This window comes from Myzus persicae, unplaced genomic scaffold, assembly GCF_001856785.1.
Source record: "Myzus persicae strain clone G006 unplaced genomic scaffold, MPER_G0061.0, whole genome shotgun sequence".
In the NCBI taxonomy this organism is placed as follows: Eukaryota; Metazoa; Arthropoda; class Insecta; order Hemiptera; family Aphididae; genus Myzus; species Myzus persicae.
In genome coordinates, this window is record NW_019104223.1 from 76733 (window position 1) to 93808 (window position 17076).

General features: G+C 29.5%; 3 protein-coding genes across 3 annotated transcripts; 2 read left to right on the forward strand and 1 right to left on the reverse strand.

Moving 5' to 3' along the window:
• Positions 1 to 1907: 1907 nt before the first annotated feature.
• On the forward strand, positions 1908 to 3379 carry LOC111040198 (cuticle protein 16.5-like). The gene is made up of 3 exons (XM_022324002.1): positions 1908 to 2043; positions 2688 to 2793; positions 2942 to 3379. The coding sequence occupies exons 1-3, from the start codon at positions 2023 to 2025 to the stop codon at positions 3280 to 3282; spliced, it is 468 nt and encodes a 155-aa protein (XP_022179694.1). The 5' UTR covers positions 1908 to 2022; the 3' UTR covers positions 3283 to 3379.
• Positions 3380 to 9543: 6164 nt separating this feature from the next.
• Positions 9544 to 13916, forward strand: LOC111040199. Its single transcript, XM_022324003.1, has 3 exons — positions 9544 to 9870; positions 13527 to 13598; positions 13691 to 13916. The coding sequence occupies exons 1-3, from the start codon at positions 9643 to 9645 to the stop codon at positions 13892 to 13894; spliced, it is 504 nt and encodes a 167-aa protein (XP_022179695.1). The 5' UTR covers positions 9544 to 9642; the 3' UTR covers positions 13895 to 13916.
• A 76-nt stretch (positions 13917 to 13992) lies between these two features.
• Positions 13993 to 16299, reverse strand: LOC111040200 (INO80 complex subunit B). Its single transcript, XM_022324004.1, has 5 exons — positions 15523 to 16299; positions 15159 to 15418; positions 14823 to 15096; positions 14465 to 14636; positions 13993 to 14311 (listed from the first exon to the last, which is right to left on the reverse strand). Exons 1-4 carry the CDS (start codon positions 15561 to 15563, stop codon positions 14495 to 14497), a joined length of 717 nt encoding a protein of 238 aa, XP_022179696.1. The 5' UTR covers positions 15564 to 16299; the 3' UTR covers positions 13993 to 14311; positions 14465 to 14494.
• Positions 16300 to 17076: the final 777 nt, after the last annotated feature.

Genomic DNA, 17076 nt, shown 5'->3' on the forward strand with positions numbered 1-17076 from the left:
ATTTGACTATTTATACAAGTATGCTGGGATGACACACCATCTCCTCTCAGAACCGTTTTTCGTATGCAATGATTTATCATATTGAATTCAAATCTTATACATTCATTTCGATGTCATACCGATAACTACCATACAGCAAAGCTTGTATTGTATATTAATTGTATTTTTATTCAATCATCGTTGTTTATACGAATGATCTTATATATTTTTATAATTTAATCCACATTTTCACGACACTCTATGTCCATCAATAATGTCAACCAGGCGACTATAGTGTTCAGTACATTCATAAATATTAATTCTGTACTTTCATAAATAGAAGAACATTTATTTTTACAAAATTAATCCACTGTGTATAATATAATATGATGCTATATAAACCTCCAAATTCTACATAGCTAATTTCAGCCATATATATAAATAAATTATACTTATATAATATATTTAAGTATGTTATAAATATTCTTTGCTAAATGAATCATTAATAATTAATAAAGAAGTTATGTTTTTTTTAAATGGATACCTAAAAATATTAATGGTTAGAAACAACTTAGAAGAGTTATATTATTATTAAAGTTATATTAGTTATGTATGTATATTGTTTTACACAATTTCTGAAAAAAAATGTAATAAGATATATACCGGGTGATTCCTCAAGTATGCTTGGTGGTAACTCAGTCACCCATTTTTCTTCTATAATGCAGTTATTTAGAATCTGATTTTTAGACTTTTAAAATAAATTTAAAGAACATATTTTCAAACTCTTCAGATTTTTTCTACTTTGCAGTGTCCCGTGGAGATAAAACTTCTGATTTTCAAATGAAAACCCCTTTTCCTCGCAAGGATAATAGGCCCATAATCGTGGATTTGGAAGATATGTTACAGGCTATGGTGATTTTTGAAATGTTAGTTAAAATATTTATCTATAATAATTTGTAATTTATGAAAATGGTTTGAGTATAATAAATACTTGATCCAATATTGTAAAACCATTTTTAGGCAGCACCAATACCCTCGTGCGCCTTAGTATTTAATAATTGAGAAACTACTCGTAAATTTCGGATAGGTAACTACATCGACATTTAACAAAAATGATCTATTATAAGTAATTTACAGTGAAAAAATAGAATTCTAATAATTTTAAAAATATAAGTTTGTATAACCATAAGATACACATATGCAGAAGGTACAAAAATCTTTGAAAATATGAAAATTTAGTTTATGAGTATATATATATATATATTCCAAAAATTATAATTTGAATACATAGTTTATTAGAGAAACAAAATGAGGAGCATGGTGAATTACTCTGTACAATAATAGTTTTGCCATAACAACAATTTCCTCTGGAAAAAAAATAGGATCCATGAACATTTTGAGGGTTATAACTTATAAGTATTCACCACCCTCGGACTATAAATCAGACTCTAATCACGCCACATCACATCACAATATATTTCTAACTTTTAAACTTTTATATTTTTTTGAGGCTAAAATCGCAACTCATCGCTATCATGTTCAGATTCGCGTACATGGATTGTTGTAGTCTCGCATCTATAACGTAGACATACCATGTCCGGCAACGCCTAATTATGTATATTATATTTTTTTCGTTGCAATTATTATATTATTCATTTTTATACAGTGCAAATCCCCCTGGCCAAGGTGCAAGGTTAACCGCTACTATGCTGTTCAAAGTCAATTACCACTGCCGTCCAAGGTCAACCACCAAGCTGCCAACGAACGTTGTTCGATGAAGCGGCACGTATCTCATCAAAATTTTTCGGCATGATCCGGATTTTGGCCTTTTGGAGACGGGAAACGCCCTTTCCAGGTAATGGCCGGTGGAACCACATACCTTCAAATTACGGGAGACCCATAGACCGGACCGCATATATAAGGACCAGCGACACCAGGCATTAGCATCACTCATCTCCTCATATCCCAAGTACACACATCGACCACAGGTTGAAGTTTGCAGATTCGTCTTAGACAACTCAAAAAGAAATCAACAAACAAGAAATGGCTTCTTTCAAGAATCTGGTGAGTCTTACTCGTTTTATGACGCATTGTAACTCCTCGACTAGGTAGCAGATTTTCGTATTTTCGTAGACATAGACACATAGTATTTTTCCAATCTATTTTATATTTTTAATTTAAACTTCACCATTGTTTCTAAATAATTGAATTTTGAAGACTAACCTCTATTTTACTCTTTTGAAACTATACAGTCTTATATGCTTCTCGCACTATGTAAAAAACTTGTATTTCGGCCCAGCAGCCATTGAAGTTGAAGTTTTTGGTTACCATCAAAGATCCAAATATCATAAATTTGATATTCATCCAAAAATGTTGAAATTATAATTTATTATATATATATGATATTGTACATTTGATACAAGTTATAGCGGCGAATTTTTACTGAATTTTAAACTGACACTATTATATACTTTAAAGTTCAATGGGTAAAAATTTAAATGATAATTTGCATCATAGACCACATTTATTGATTTTAGTAGTACTTATTATATTTTTAGTTGTACTTACCTGAAACGATTTCTATGGTCAATAAAATATCGTACGTCGTGGTTAAGATGCACACTATTTTTATGACTATCACAAAATATGAACTATTGAAATGTATTTAACAATTGATATAATCTTTATGTTTTTCTTTTTGTCGACAGATATTCATCGCCTTGGTCGTGTACGCCGTGTCCGCCGAAGAAAACAAACCTGCCGAGGATGGAGCAAGAGTAAAGAAACACGCCTACATTGCCGCTGCCCCAGCTCGTAAGTTTTATAATAATATAACATATAATTATTTAATACAGAACACAATGCTAACTACAAGGTACCTATATAGTGGTACCTATACTTTTCACATTTTCTGTATATTCGATTTGATAAAACAAATTTTAACTGATTTTTTTTGTTACAGCGGTCTTGGCTTACTCTGCAGCAGCCCCAGCATACCCATACTCAGCATACTCTGCTTACCCAGCTAGCTACGCTTACAAATACTCCGCTCCAGCTGCCTACGCTGCACCAGCTGCCTACGCAGCACCAGCTGCTTACGTCGCTCCTGCTGCCTACGCCGCACCAGCTGCCTATGCCGCCACCCCATACGCCGCTTACTCGAGCTACGCAGCTTACCCGAGCTACGCCGCCTACCCGAGCTACGCAGCTTATGACGATGGCAAATACTACCCAGGAAAATACGAGAAATCGTACTTCCCAGCAGCCTACAAAGCCGCATACCCGGTCGCCTACCACTACTGAACATCCACTCGCCCATGATTCTCAACCTTCCGACAACATACATAGTTTTTTTTAAATATAACTTTCAACAATAAAAACGTGATCCTTTTTTCATCAATCGATTTGTTGTTATTTTTAGCCCTTTTCTTCCCCGAAATAAAATTATGTATTTGCTATATACTATGTAGGTAGGATACGGTATAAAATATATATATATATATATATTTATATATTGTTTAAGACATGGTGCATAGGTATGTATAGACATATGGTATATATTATACCTATACCATAAACATATTATGTACTATCTCACCTATAGGCTATTAAGGGTATAGCCTATTATTTTACTGTAATTTGTTCCATGCAAAATATATATTAGGTTTATATAGTATATTATACTAGTAGATATACGAAGTTGTGTGTAATTTAAGTAGTTGAATACAGTATATTTTTATTTTAAGTAAAAATATATAGGTACGAAATAGTATCACATCACGCAACATGAAGAAATTCAAATTCAGTATTGGTATGTTCAATGGCATAAAAAATAAAAATACATACTTATGTCTTATGAGTATGACTATTAACTTCATCGAGATTCGAGACACTATAAAACGTTATTTTAACCGAAATAAAACATTTGATTTAATGCTTGAATCAATGGTTTATGTAATTATAATTTATAGCCATTGCAAAAATCTAACAACCCGAGACCTTGTACTAACATTATTCTTTAATATAACCAGTAATTAAGTCAAATAATCATATCAGATATTTATATGATTTTGGGTGTGCTAATCGTAAATTCTGTGAATTCAATTTTTTATAAATTCAATGTTTTTACTACTAGAAGTCTAAAACAGTAAAACAATCAAAATGTATTTCAGAATGTTTAACTATTTAATTGTAATCAAAATTTTACAAAAATGATAATACATAAAAAGATATTTCAATGTTGTGCCATTAATATTCTTTTATTACAATTTGCTCATTCGATGTTTTTATCTAAATTACTTATATAATGATATGCTATTAAATTAGCAGTCTTTAATTAAGATATGAATATCTACAGGTTAAGTTAGGACGTTAGGTATACCCTACACCTTATTTTTTACAGTATTCTAAAGAATCAGGGTAATACTACTAGCCACCAATACTTTCCCGGTTATACCAGCACGTGGAGGATATGTGTTCAGGAAATTTGACAGCAAATGAAAAAATGAAAATGATTACATTCCCAATCCCTTGAGTGGTCTCAAACTCAAATTACCAGCCCTCTATTTATACATCAAAGATTCGCATTCGGAACATTTTCGAAGAGCTTTTTTTTACTTATCTCCAAAAATTATGATTAAAATTATACAAAATAAGCTCTTGGTATAAATTACTGTATAAATAAGGTAGCTATTGATGATTATTGATGTTCAAGGGAATACTAAAATTTATGTATAAAATTAATAATTAATATTAAAATGTTTTGAACTATTGCAGGCCACATCGAAAGGGTTCACGGGCTGGGTTTTTGAGACCACTGGCATAATTAAATAGCTTCCATATAGATAAGATAATAGATATATTTGAATTTAACCATCTGTATGAGACACGGCTATAGCGCCTATAGATAGTACTAAGATAGTTCTATCTTTAATCGTGGTATGAGATAATAGATATATTTAAATTAAATAATCTAGATAATAGCTAATTTATAAAATAACTATAGTTTATCAATTTGTCATACTAAATGAGCAATACATTTAAGAGGCGTATGCTTAGCTATTTTATATTAAGATACTTCAGCTGCACACAAGGGAAACGTTTTGTCAGTATTGTAGATGAATGACATAGTTGTCAAGTTAGATAATACCAAATTTCTTCTCGTTTAACACTTTAGGGAGTCAAATAGAAATTCCGAATTTCACTAGAATACGTTTTAATATTTTATGTATTAAAAATTACCATGGGATTTTCGTTAACTGCCTAATTTGAACTATATCCTTTCAGGAACAAAATAGAACTTCCCTTAGGAACATATATATAGAGCCATAGAACTTGGAACAGTGAACGATACAATCATTTTACGAATTTATATTTATATAAGTCGTAATGTTTTCAAACAATTAATTTGATACGAGAATCCACCTATTTTTATAATATAAAAACGTCTTATAAAACTTAACTTAGTTGTTTCTAACTTTTAATGATATCGCGTGGTCACGAAAAAAGGTATATCAAAAACACAACAAGCGATACCTAAATTATTATTATTATTGACATATTTATTACATAATTTACAATAATTTTATAGAGGTCAAATAATTGATCGGAAAAAAGGTCGTTGCCTTTTTCTATTAATCATTAAATATTTTATATGATATACCAATCAATAGGGAGTATGGACAATAGGCATTATGATTTATGAAAATACAATATTATTGTATCAAAACAAAAATACTTTATAGATGTATACCTAATCTAAAATATAATCATGTAGGTATATATAGAGGGAAAGTCCCAGACTAAGTGGATAGGTTTATTTGAGATGTCATAATATAGTAGGTAATACATTTTCTACAGTTAACTTTTATAATTTTACACATTCAATTTAAAATACTTAAAAACATTTTATGCTTTGACATTGAAAAATAAAATAGGAATATATTAATAGTGAAAACAAATTTGAAAATATTATTTTCCGAGATTTTTCTATTCGGATGTTTAAGCTCCAGGATTTTACATTTTGGAATTTTACGTTCCGGAATATTATAGACTAGGATTTTATACTTCTGATTTTTGAAGTCCGGTATTTTCGGAATACTACGGTCTGCACATTTTACTTTCTGATTATTATTGTTCCAGGGTTTCAGCCAATTTTTTACGACCTCCCGTGCAAAATAAAATCATGTATTTATATATTTCAAAAGTTTCAAGTACCCATGAATAGTATTTTTAAGTTACAACAAAATGACTTTTATGGTTATTCATTGTTAAAGTATCTATTTTTTCCAATTGTATAATCTATAATATAGTTATAATATACTATAATTATTATATATCTATAAAAAAAACGGTATGCGCGTGATAACCACCTTTAATCTATTACCACCAATAAGTGGTAAATTATGATATCCATAATTTAAACGATTGTTTTTAAAACTTAACTGCCTTATTCTACATGCTCATAAAAACATAATATTTTTATGTACAAAAATAAACAAGTAATAACTTAATGTTTATGGGCCTGTAGTGCAGAGAGTTGTTAATAATGGTTTTAATATTATGAAATATAACAATATTATAGCCTTCAGAAAAAATTAATTAAATAAATAAACCATTCATGTACACATTATGTTGTATATTTTGTTTATCTATAATGTTTAATATATATTTATTTTTTTTATTTTTTTCAGCCAATACAATTACAATTAAATAATTACAATAAATTACACAAGTAATAACTGATACGTATACCAACTGAGCTGTAAGCTCATGTCTGATATACGGAGTTCATGGATAGTATAATTAGTTTTATAGTAAAATTTTTATTAAAATAAAATTACGACTTAATTCATTACATATTATAACATAGTAAATAGATATTTTAGAAACAAAATTAAAATCAGCATTAGATATGGATAAGACATTATGCTTAGACATACCTACTTTTTATAATTGTATTAATTTTTAACTATTACTAGTAGCAATATTCTAAATCTATACAATACATTTTACCTCATTAAAACGAAGACGTGTTTTGTTTGTACTTTTTATTATTGTGATACTAGTGACTAGTCGGGAGAAAAAAATGAAATTCAATAGAGGTAATTCTAAGACGGCGTTATGAATATGCAATTTAGGTACATTGCGATCTCGTGCTTCATTTTCTAGTATTTAGAAGCATTCCTTGTTTAGTTGTTGCAATAATAAAAGTATGATATTTATCATGTTTGAGTAACTTTAAATTATGTGACCTTAGTATACATCATATTATGCTTATGGATATGCAATGTAAGGTACTCAGAATGAAATAATTTAAATTATAATTTATATATAACTATATAAGTAAATATTTTTTTATAATCCAATTATTATAATATTATTTAAATTTTAAATGTGTTCAATACCTAATAACTTAATATATGGAAGTTGCAACCTTTTGTGGTAGTATGCATACGTGTCATTTAAATCTTTGAGTATAATTCAGAGAAATACACCACTAAATACATTTATATATTTATGTATTATAAATACATTTCGGATTTGAATTCTTCTAGAATTATAAAAGTTACACCTAAATACATATTATGTCATATACGTCAATACGTGTATAAATATGTAATGATGACAATATTAAGTGGCAGTGGTGGATCCTGGGATCGTCATAGCGTGTGCCTTTGATATGCGTGTATTGTTGACCGTCGTACACATCATATTATAGAACGGGTCAAGGTTTTTGTCGAAAAATAATCCCATTGCGGCGACTATAGAGGTAGGAACACTTAATTCTACAGTACACCTACCCTTATTATAAATATAATATAAATAATAATTAAATAATATTTTGTTTGAAAAAATAGATGCGTGCAACCATGAGATGCAAATCGCCGACAATCTGATTTGTTTGTGGTAACCCGGGGAAAGGGGTTTCGTATTCATGAAATCTAAAAACGATATTATTTTTAATAATATACAAAATACCTAAATAATATCTAAACGTCACCGTCACCAAGGCGCTGTGGTGTGCGTGCTGGGCAGGAAATTCTTACAACATGCGTGCACTGATGTTGAACGTTATACGAATTTACACGATATGTACCTGTATTACAGAACATAATATAGGTAACAGTAATTATACCAAACAAAAGTGATATAAACAATATATAATATGTTCCAATTTTGTACAACTACATACTACGTAGCGGCATTATAACACACATACACGTGCAAGCGCCTCCGTCTCCGTGGTCAGGTTTTGTCGGTCACTTTTTTTCTTAAATGAGTAGGTATAGTTAGTGAATAGTAATTAAAAAATTTTTATCCACTTTTCCTTTGTCTAATGATCGTTTTACAGAAATCCAGTTAAAACGATAATACTTCGGGTATAATATCATCTATGTGTGACTATCCTGCCGATATTCATGTCAATACGGAAACGCTAATGACAATATAATAAATAGTTGCTAAACCGAAAAATCGTAATATAATACGAATAATATAATATAATAATATAATCGTAATATAATGTAATATTATATATAATAATATAATTCAGTGGTGTAACCGGGATTTTGGAACGAGGTGGGCGGGGGTCTAGGCAAAAAATAACCAACAACCGTTATATTATCTGACAAACTCAAAAAAATAATACTAATAATTAGGACATAAATATTATCAATGTTAAATAGTTTTTCTACATTTTTAGACTGTAAATATTATGTCAAAATAATAGGTGTAACACGTTTGGGTACAAAACAATATTTTTGCATGGGAATTGTGAGAAGGATTGGGAACACATTTAGGTACACATTTTTTCAGACACCAAAAATGAATACATCGTTTGGGTATTCACCATTTTTTTTAAAAAATCATATCATTTTTTGAGTATCAACGTTTAGATGAATTCTATTTCACTTTTTAGAGTTTTTTTAGCGTTATCCAGGAGACACCACGCGGAGATTGGCTCATTTTCACCCAAAAATGGTTTTTTGCAACTAATTAAAAAATATTTTTATTATTATATAATATTTTATTAAATCATTAGATCACTACAAAAATACTAAATCTACTAAAATCAAAAATCTTATTTATTTTCGGGTTTTATTTTTTTCTGACAAAACGTGGACTGATATCATATAAATATTTTTTAACATCATTGTGAGGGTCTGGTCTCGGGGGAAACGGTTCATTGCTTCCCCCCTCCCCCTATGCTACGGCACTGATATAATACATAATGTTATAATTTTATAAAATGTGTAATCCACATAAATGCAGCCAATATAGGTATAACAGTATCAAAATACCCGCGCGAAAAACATCGAAAAATCGATGTCCGAACCTATGGCAGAAAAACCCCCGTGAACACACACAAATAAGAGGTGTGTCGAGGGCGAAACACGCGATGTGTCTATTATAAATGAGTGCGGTGCACCGCGGCCCGGTGTGGTTAGCGGTGGCGTTGTCAGCGGGTGGGAGGGAACTCGGACGGCGGCGGCGGCGGCGGCGGATTGGTAGACTTTAGCGCGGTTACACGACCACAGCATAACATATTTCGTATAAAATAATATTGCGCGAACACCGCAGCGTGCCGGTATGCCAGCAAACGCGTACGTGTGCCGCTGCCGCACATGTCGATAGCCCGCCGCAGTCGCGGGACATGCGGCCATGGGATGTGGACACTCGGATCGCAAGTCGTCCGACTCGCCGACCACGGCGTCCGCGTCATCGTCGTCGGATCGCCGGCACGTGGACGGTACGCGGTGCGGGGTCCGGGCTGCGCGCGGTGCAGGAGACGACCGCCACGCCGAAGACGCGTTCGCGCACTACAACAATTACGGAGTCGAGGGATTTCACGCCGGGTTTCCCGTCCACCGTATCACCAAAGTAACGCAGGTAAATCGGCGGCCGGCGATGATGCCCGCGACCGTGTCCGGCTGCAGTAGATGCGACAATTGCAGCCTGTTACCACGCAGCGTACTGGTGGATGCTCAATACTGCGCGGGTTTAAAATAATGACGAGAAAATGCGTTGCTGCCTCAGATAGCTTTAGCACGCACGTTGATGAGTTCTACATTTTTTCCCCTTTAATCCCGTTTTCCCACAAGTCAGGTTAGGTTGGGTTAGTCTTAGCTAAAACTCGATTCTTGCTTCGTAATATGCATTCATGCAAAATATACACGTTTTATTTCGTATTTTCGGCTATATAATTTCATTTCTATATTTTAAAGAATAATTTACTCATTTATTTTATATTATAAAAAGGTACTTTTTTGAAATTTTACGTATTATAGGCGATTTTTCCTAAATCTTATATTTCAAAGAAAATTTTTATATTTCTATAAATATTTTTATGATTGTTAGGGGAGTGTTTTTGTAGTGATTAAATTTATCACGTGCTCGTTTTTACAGATATTATGCCTATGTAAGAAATAAGAATACCAATCAAATATTGAGTTTATAAATTGTATCCTATAAATTAAAAATAATTAATAAGATAAAAAAATGTATTGACATTGACGTATAGATCAGCTTATTGTCATACTGATTGTAACGGGAACTATTGAATAGTTAGAATAGATATATTTTAGTGATTCACCATTCACGAACATTTAAACGATCATCTCTTTTGAATTTTAAATTTCAACAGTAAGTAGGTAATTATTTTAAACATGTCAAAAGCTTAATCATCTTTAAGAAGGTGTCATGGTGAATTACTTCGTTTTGTAAATTAATTATATAATTATTGATTAATAATGACTAATGAATATTGTCATATTACTATTATAATATGATATATTTTTTTGCAAATTATGATATATAAGGGACCTCCGACCTATATATATATATTATAATACTTATACAACTTGCTTTATCCCAAAAGTTCCAAATGAGGTAAGAAAAAAATGTAGAAGATACCTTAAAATTATATATTATTGAAAAATCAATAAACCTGAATGTGACGTTTAAACAATATTGTCAATAAGAAAATTCAGATCGAATGAAATGCATTTTTAAAAATGTTTATTCAGAATACTTTTGAAATACTTTTCCCAGAAGTATTCTGAACAACTATTTAGAATATTTTTTAAAAGTATTTTATTCCTAAAACAAAATATTAATTTTTACAATTACAATACCTACATGTTTTAAATCAAGTATCAACAACACTATGTTCACCCGTAAATTAACAAATTCTCATAGAACAATTTTCTTATATTGTTGCAATTCATACCCTATTAACCGTATAGACACCTGAAATGTTCACCTAACGTTAATCTTATCAATAGTCTATTCATGATACAATTTTAAAAGTATTTTTGACTGGCTATTCATAAACATTTGACATTTTCAAGTTTTTATTTCTATAAATGTTAATACAATTTTATACAAGGTTCCTCATAAGTTGTTATGATAGGAGTTGAGAAATTTAAGTTTTGACTTAGAACTTGTCCAAATATACCGATATATAGTTTAAGGAATAATTATTGCTTGTTTGTTTGTACTATGGTTAAAAGAACATAGACAATTGTTGAAGTTCATCGGTGAATTTTTTAAAAAGTTCTTCTGTGTTTCACATAAATCCATACTATATATTTTTACATGAGTACACCGTTTAAAACAATATTTCATTTTTTTACCAACTTTTACTAAATTATTATTCCAACGGTAGTCGGTAATTGATGTCAAGGGTAGATGATATTATTTGATATGGAATTCAATCTTTTATAACATTTTTTTTAACAAAAAACTTTTTATTGATTCAAGCATTCACACGTACACGTATGTTGAACAGGGGTATTTCTCAGAGATTTGCCTAATATAATTATCACCTGTACGATGATCGGACACTGCTGAATTTTAACTTTGTCCATTGATTTTTATAAAATTGTAATTGAATAGGTAATACTTTTAAGTTAGGAACCTATTTGCTATAATTCGTAAGCTAGCTTCATAAAATCACAGTAATATGATTTATTGTAGTTGACCTAATTTTAATTGTAAAGTTAGATATGTATACTTAGGTTTGACTTTTCATTTAGTAGGTGTAACTTTGGGTAATAGGTGTTACTTTACGAATCGTGGTATTATTATTATTTATGTTTTTATAAACGGTTTTTGAATAACTGCTATAGCAGTGTACGTTCATCAAATTTAAGAATTACTGCTATGGCCATCATAGGTAGAAATATAATTTTTTAAATTATGACAAACCACCTACCTACCACACATCTGAATTTTTTGACTTCGTCAATTGTCTAGCAAATGGATAAAATTAATTATTAGTAAATATCTATCTACATAAACTATTACAATTCAAATACGATATATAGGTGCACACTCAGAAGAAATAAGAGTCTTTGCCATCCCTTTTTTGCGGCGTGTTATGTATTATGTTTTTTTTCATGCACCTAATAATATATATAATCATTTAATATATTATATACCTAGGTACCTACTAAAATGATAATTGTATTTTTTTTTGAAAAATGCTTTTAACTAGTTTTAAAGTTAAAATATTTAAAACAAGATATCACAAAATAATGTGTTGTTACAATTACCTTGAAATTTAATAAAATATCTATTCATTCTAATATTTTAGCTAGTTAATATAATTAAGTATGTACTATATAATAAACGTAGGTATACTTTCTATGTTATGAGCTAGTAAGACAGAGACAGTAAGTAGGGATTTAATAAAATATAATTTTAATTATCTAATAACACATTTCACATTCTTGTTTGTGAATTCTTATTAAAAAATAAAAATCTACTTGAAGCATGTAAGAAAAATGTAACAATACACCTTGGTCGTCCCAAGTCACAGGCTGATTTAGAGTTACGCATGGCAAAAGTTAAGCAGATACTTTGGTTACAGGTATTTTAAAGTTTAAATTATATAATAACAAAAAAAAATACAAATATTATGAAGGGAAAAGTTATAAGTAGATTCGAAAACAAGTTCAAAAAATAATAGTAAGTAGGTGCCTAAAATATAAATTATTATTTACTACGATGGAAAACTATCTACAATTATGCACTACTTCAATTAGTTGAACATAGTAGTTAGTTTTGTAACTTAGATTGCATTGACTATGAAATGGGTTAGTTTAAATGACACAGAAAAATAGTCTTAACCAGAGGTGGACTGGAAAGAGTTTAAAAGATTAATGGTTATCATTTTGTTGTAATTCAGTTCCAAAACAACCCAATTTCACATAGGTATATTTAATATTCTTCCAGCATCACTGATAATTTAAGAATAATATTAATTCAACTTACTGGCTACCATATTAATAATAGGTAATAATAATATAACATATCCTAAACTGACATACCGTCTCTGATCAGAATCGTTTTTCATATACAATGATTTGATATTATTGAATTCAAATTTAATACCATCCATTACAGCAACCTCTTAAAGACCTAATGTACAGCAGAGCGACATCCACTTACCCGCTTTTTTAAAAATAAATATAATATATAATTCAAACTATTAACTATTGTAATACATTTTGATATTAACAAGTAAATATATATTTTATTAGGTCGAACAAGTGGATGTTTGTGAAGAACAAAACAATAAAATATCTTTACATGATGACAACAATGGTTCTCAAGTATATAGACAACAATTTTTTATTTTACTTTTAATGTACATATAACACTACAATTATTTAAAATAACATAAATATTCATATTTCACTTTTAGGGGTTCCCAGAAGTATTAACAATTAATGGTAGTTGGATATATGGTCTAAATGCAGGAGGATCAAGGAATAATTTAGACATGTTTGAAACTAATCCTCAATATTTGCTCAAATTTCCTACAGGTACTATGTTACTTTACCTATATATTATAATAAAAATATTTCATATTATTATTTATCATATTATTAATTTGCAGGAATTTTAGAAGAAAATTTGTTTGTAACAATTAAAATAATATTAAAAATAAAACGAATACAAAAAAAAAATCCATTACACGTTGCATTTTTTTTATTCAAAGTAAATTTAACTGTTATTTATTATTTATTAACTATTATTATCACTTTGAAATGATTATAGTACAAACATATTTTTTAGAATGACTTTGAACAAAAAGAAACATTAGGAGCTGAGTATTTTTTGTGTACTGAACCAGAAGGTAGTTCAGGAGCATTCAAGGCAAAACAAGTGATCTCCGAAACATTTGTAGTGTCTACATTGGGTAGCTATGTAATAGTACCGGCTACCTTCAAACCATTTCAACAAGGTGAATTTTTGATCAAAGTGTTGGTTGACCGAAAAATTGACTCCGAATTAAAAAAACTGATACCACCAGCAAGGCCATCTGTTGGAAATATTAATATACAATAATAATTGTATTATATAGAATACTGAATTTAAATTTGTTAATTATTTGATTTTGTTCGAGTGCATTTAATTGTTAAATAGTTAATAAGCATATTAATGTATTTTTCACATAAATAAATATCGTATATACCATAATATATGAAATATGCTTAATCAGCATTCAGCATACAGTGTTCCAAATATTTAATTGATTTGCATGATAACATTGTAAACTACATAATGGTACACCAGTTCGAGAACATGAATATTTCTTAGGATTTTCACAGCCGTCTACCCCACACATTTTTTGAGCAGGTGGAGGTCTATTTAAAACAAATCAATAAATAGTATTAGTTAAACAAAGATACAATTGATATATATATAATATTTATTGTACACAATAAATAATAGTATGTATTTAAACAGAATAGAGTATAAAAATTCATAAGGTTGAACCTCATAGGTTTTAAAAAAAAAGTATAAAATTACTATTGAACAATTAAACATACTTAATTAAAGATTTTTTGAGAGGAAACTCAACACCTTCTGGAAACAGTAGAGACAGTTTGTCATTTTTACTAATGTAAATAATATTATTAACAGTCTTTCTTGTCATCCGCCCTTTAGCATTTATTTTGGATTTGCTTTCATGTTTTTTCAACAATCTGTCCATGGTACGTTTTTTATCTTTTTCCCTTTTTTCATCTGCTTGTTGTTTTCTTTTTTGTGATTTAATAGCTTTTTTTTGCAACATTTCTGGAGTTAATACTTTTTCCCGATACCCTATAATTATTAAATGGTTAAGACATTTGATTAAAATAATAGAAACAATTTAAATTCCAAACCAGAAGGCAATGCAACCAGTTCTTCGGTGAATTCCTTATCAGACTTTCTGTCGAACATTGCTCTTTGTCTAGCTGTCATCATTTTTGGATCCTTTTTTTTAATTTTCTTTAACTCATCATCAACTTCGTCCAATTTACCCGTTTCAATGGCTTTTAACCATCGTTCTTCGTCACTTGACCCAGGATTGTCTTTATTATTTCTTACTTTTTTCTTCTTCATTCCTGAACTTTGTAAGGTTGTCCTAGTTGTAAGAGGTGGACTAAAACAGTACATTCAAATAATATATATTATTTTCATAAGTATTTATTTTCTACTGTTAGTTTGTCATTACCTATTAAATGTATTAATAAAAAAAAAACTAACCTGGATGTCATAACATCAACATATTCATCATTACCAGACATGTTGATTTAAATTGAATGACCAGTAGCAAACACAATTTAGCACAAGAAAGTAAGAAAAGTATTTATATTAATGGTTCTACAATGTGCATATAATTCATTATTAAAATCTATAAAATAATATAAATTAGTGGTTTATAATATTTTATACTGCTACAGATTATATTATACTCTGTGATATGACTAAAAATTTCTAAAATTAAAAATATAATTTGTGATTATTATAGCATAATATCATTAGCTTTAGTACTGAACAATAAACAAGTGATCAAGTCTTGCGAGTACATCAGAAAATTCGAAAACTAGAAAATAAAATGTTCAACAAACAAAATAGTTTACAATAATTTTAATGATGACATGAGGTATGAATGCTATATAGGTTCAACCTTAGATCAATTATTAAATAAAAATCTTCTAAGACCGTGGATTCAACTATACAAGATTGATATTATTTGTGTTAAATGTTTATACTTTTATTATCACTTTTAATTTGTTTATGTGTGATAATATTATCTATGTTAAATTGTTATCACCATTGATAGACCTTAAAGTTATCTTTGAAAAAATCTTGGATCACAATATACACTGGATAGAGCTATTATAGCGTATTAGCGTATACCTATCACGCGTAGTCCGTGTTTTAAGCAGACCTGTTCATGCCCGAAGTACTTATTGCGCTTGCGTGAGAAATGAAATAGATCGCGCGGGACGGGGAAGGAACAATAATGTGTTATAGTGATAAGGACGATAAGTAGGTACTGAATGCTTAGATCATATACTTTGCTCATGCGCAGTGATGACTTCGGGCACGAACAGCTATGATTCAAGATTTTAAACCATAGCTCTACCCATGGTATATGATCTAAGGAAAAAATATTTGTATTAATGCCGGGTCGCCTTAGGGTGATCGCATACTGGTAAAGCAAAACTGCTACATACTTTAGTCGCTTTATTATGACTAATCAAAAATAAAAACTTTATATTTTATGGAAAACACGAACACTGATAAAGCGTAGTTAAAACAAAACATTTTTGTCTTCAGTCATGACTGAATATAGATATTAAATATTTAATATTATATATTAACATATATAAATATGGTTGTATTGAAATATAACGTGCGCTATTTTCATTAGTCGTTGTCAAGCAGTCACTGGATAATTATATCAAAATTATGCCAAATATTATTTATTTATGCTAAATTGTCTACAATATAAAGGTAATTATACATTATAAATTATATATTCTACATTATACACCATAATTACAAGTACTGAAATACGTAATTTTGAATTGAAAAAGTTTATTTTATTTTTTGTTTTTATTTTTAAGTAATAATTTGTGAAAAAAATTTAAATATCTATAACATCTGTACAAACTAAATATTTTAACTATAATATATTAGTTCAATATATGTTTAAGCAACTTAAAAAACTTATTTGAAGCATTATTTTACTTACTTTAATCTAGGATTTCCACATAAAGTTTTTCAAGCAGTGGAAATTCAAAAGATGAT

Bases quoted from the DNA above. Each gene is read 5' to 3' on its own strand.
- LOC111040198 (XM_022324002.1), top strand. From the start codon at position 2,023: ATGGCTTCTTTCAAGAATCTG. The intron at 2,044-2,687 runs GTGAGTCTTACT...TTTTGTCGACAG, and splicing joins TGGCTTCTTTCAAGAATCTG to ATATTCATCGCCTTGGTCGT. The intron at 2,794-2,941 runs GTAAGTTTTATA...TTTTTGTTACAG, and splicing joins CATTGCCGCTGCCCCAGCTC to CGGTCTTGGCTTACTCTGCA.
- LOC111040199 (XM_022324003.1), top strand. From the start codon at position 9,643: ATGGGATGTGGACACTCGGATCGCAAGTCGTCCGACTCGCCGACCACG. The intron at 9,871-13,526 runs GTAAATCGGCGG...ATATTTTATTAG, and splicing joins GTATCACCAAAGTAACGCAG to GTCGAACAAGTGGATGTTTG. The intron at 13,599-13,690 runs GTATATAGACAA...TTTCACTTTTAG, and splicing joins ATGACAACAATGGTTCTCAA to GGGTTCCCAGAAGTATTAAC.
- LOC111040200 (XM_022324004.1), bottom strand. From the start codon at position 15,563: ATGTCTGGTAATGATGAATATGTTGATGTTATGACATCCAG. The intron at 15,419-15,522 runs GTTAGTTTTTTT...GTACTGTTTTAG, and splicing joins GTTGATGTTATGACATCCAG to TCCACCTCTTACAACTAGGA. The intron at 15,097-15,158 runs GTTTGGAATTTA...TAATAATTATAG, and splicing joins ACTGGTTGCATTGCCTTCTG to GGTATCGGGAAAAAGTATTA.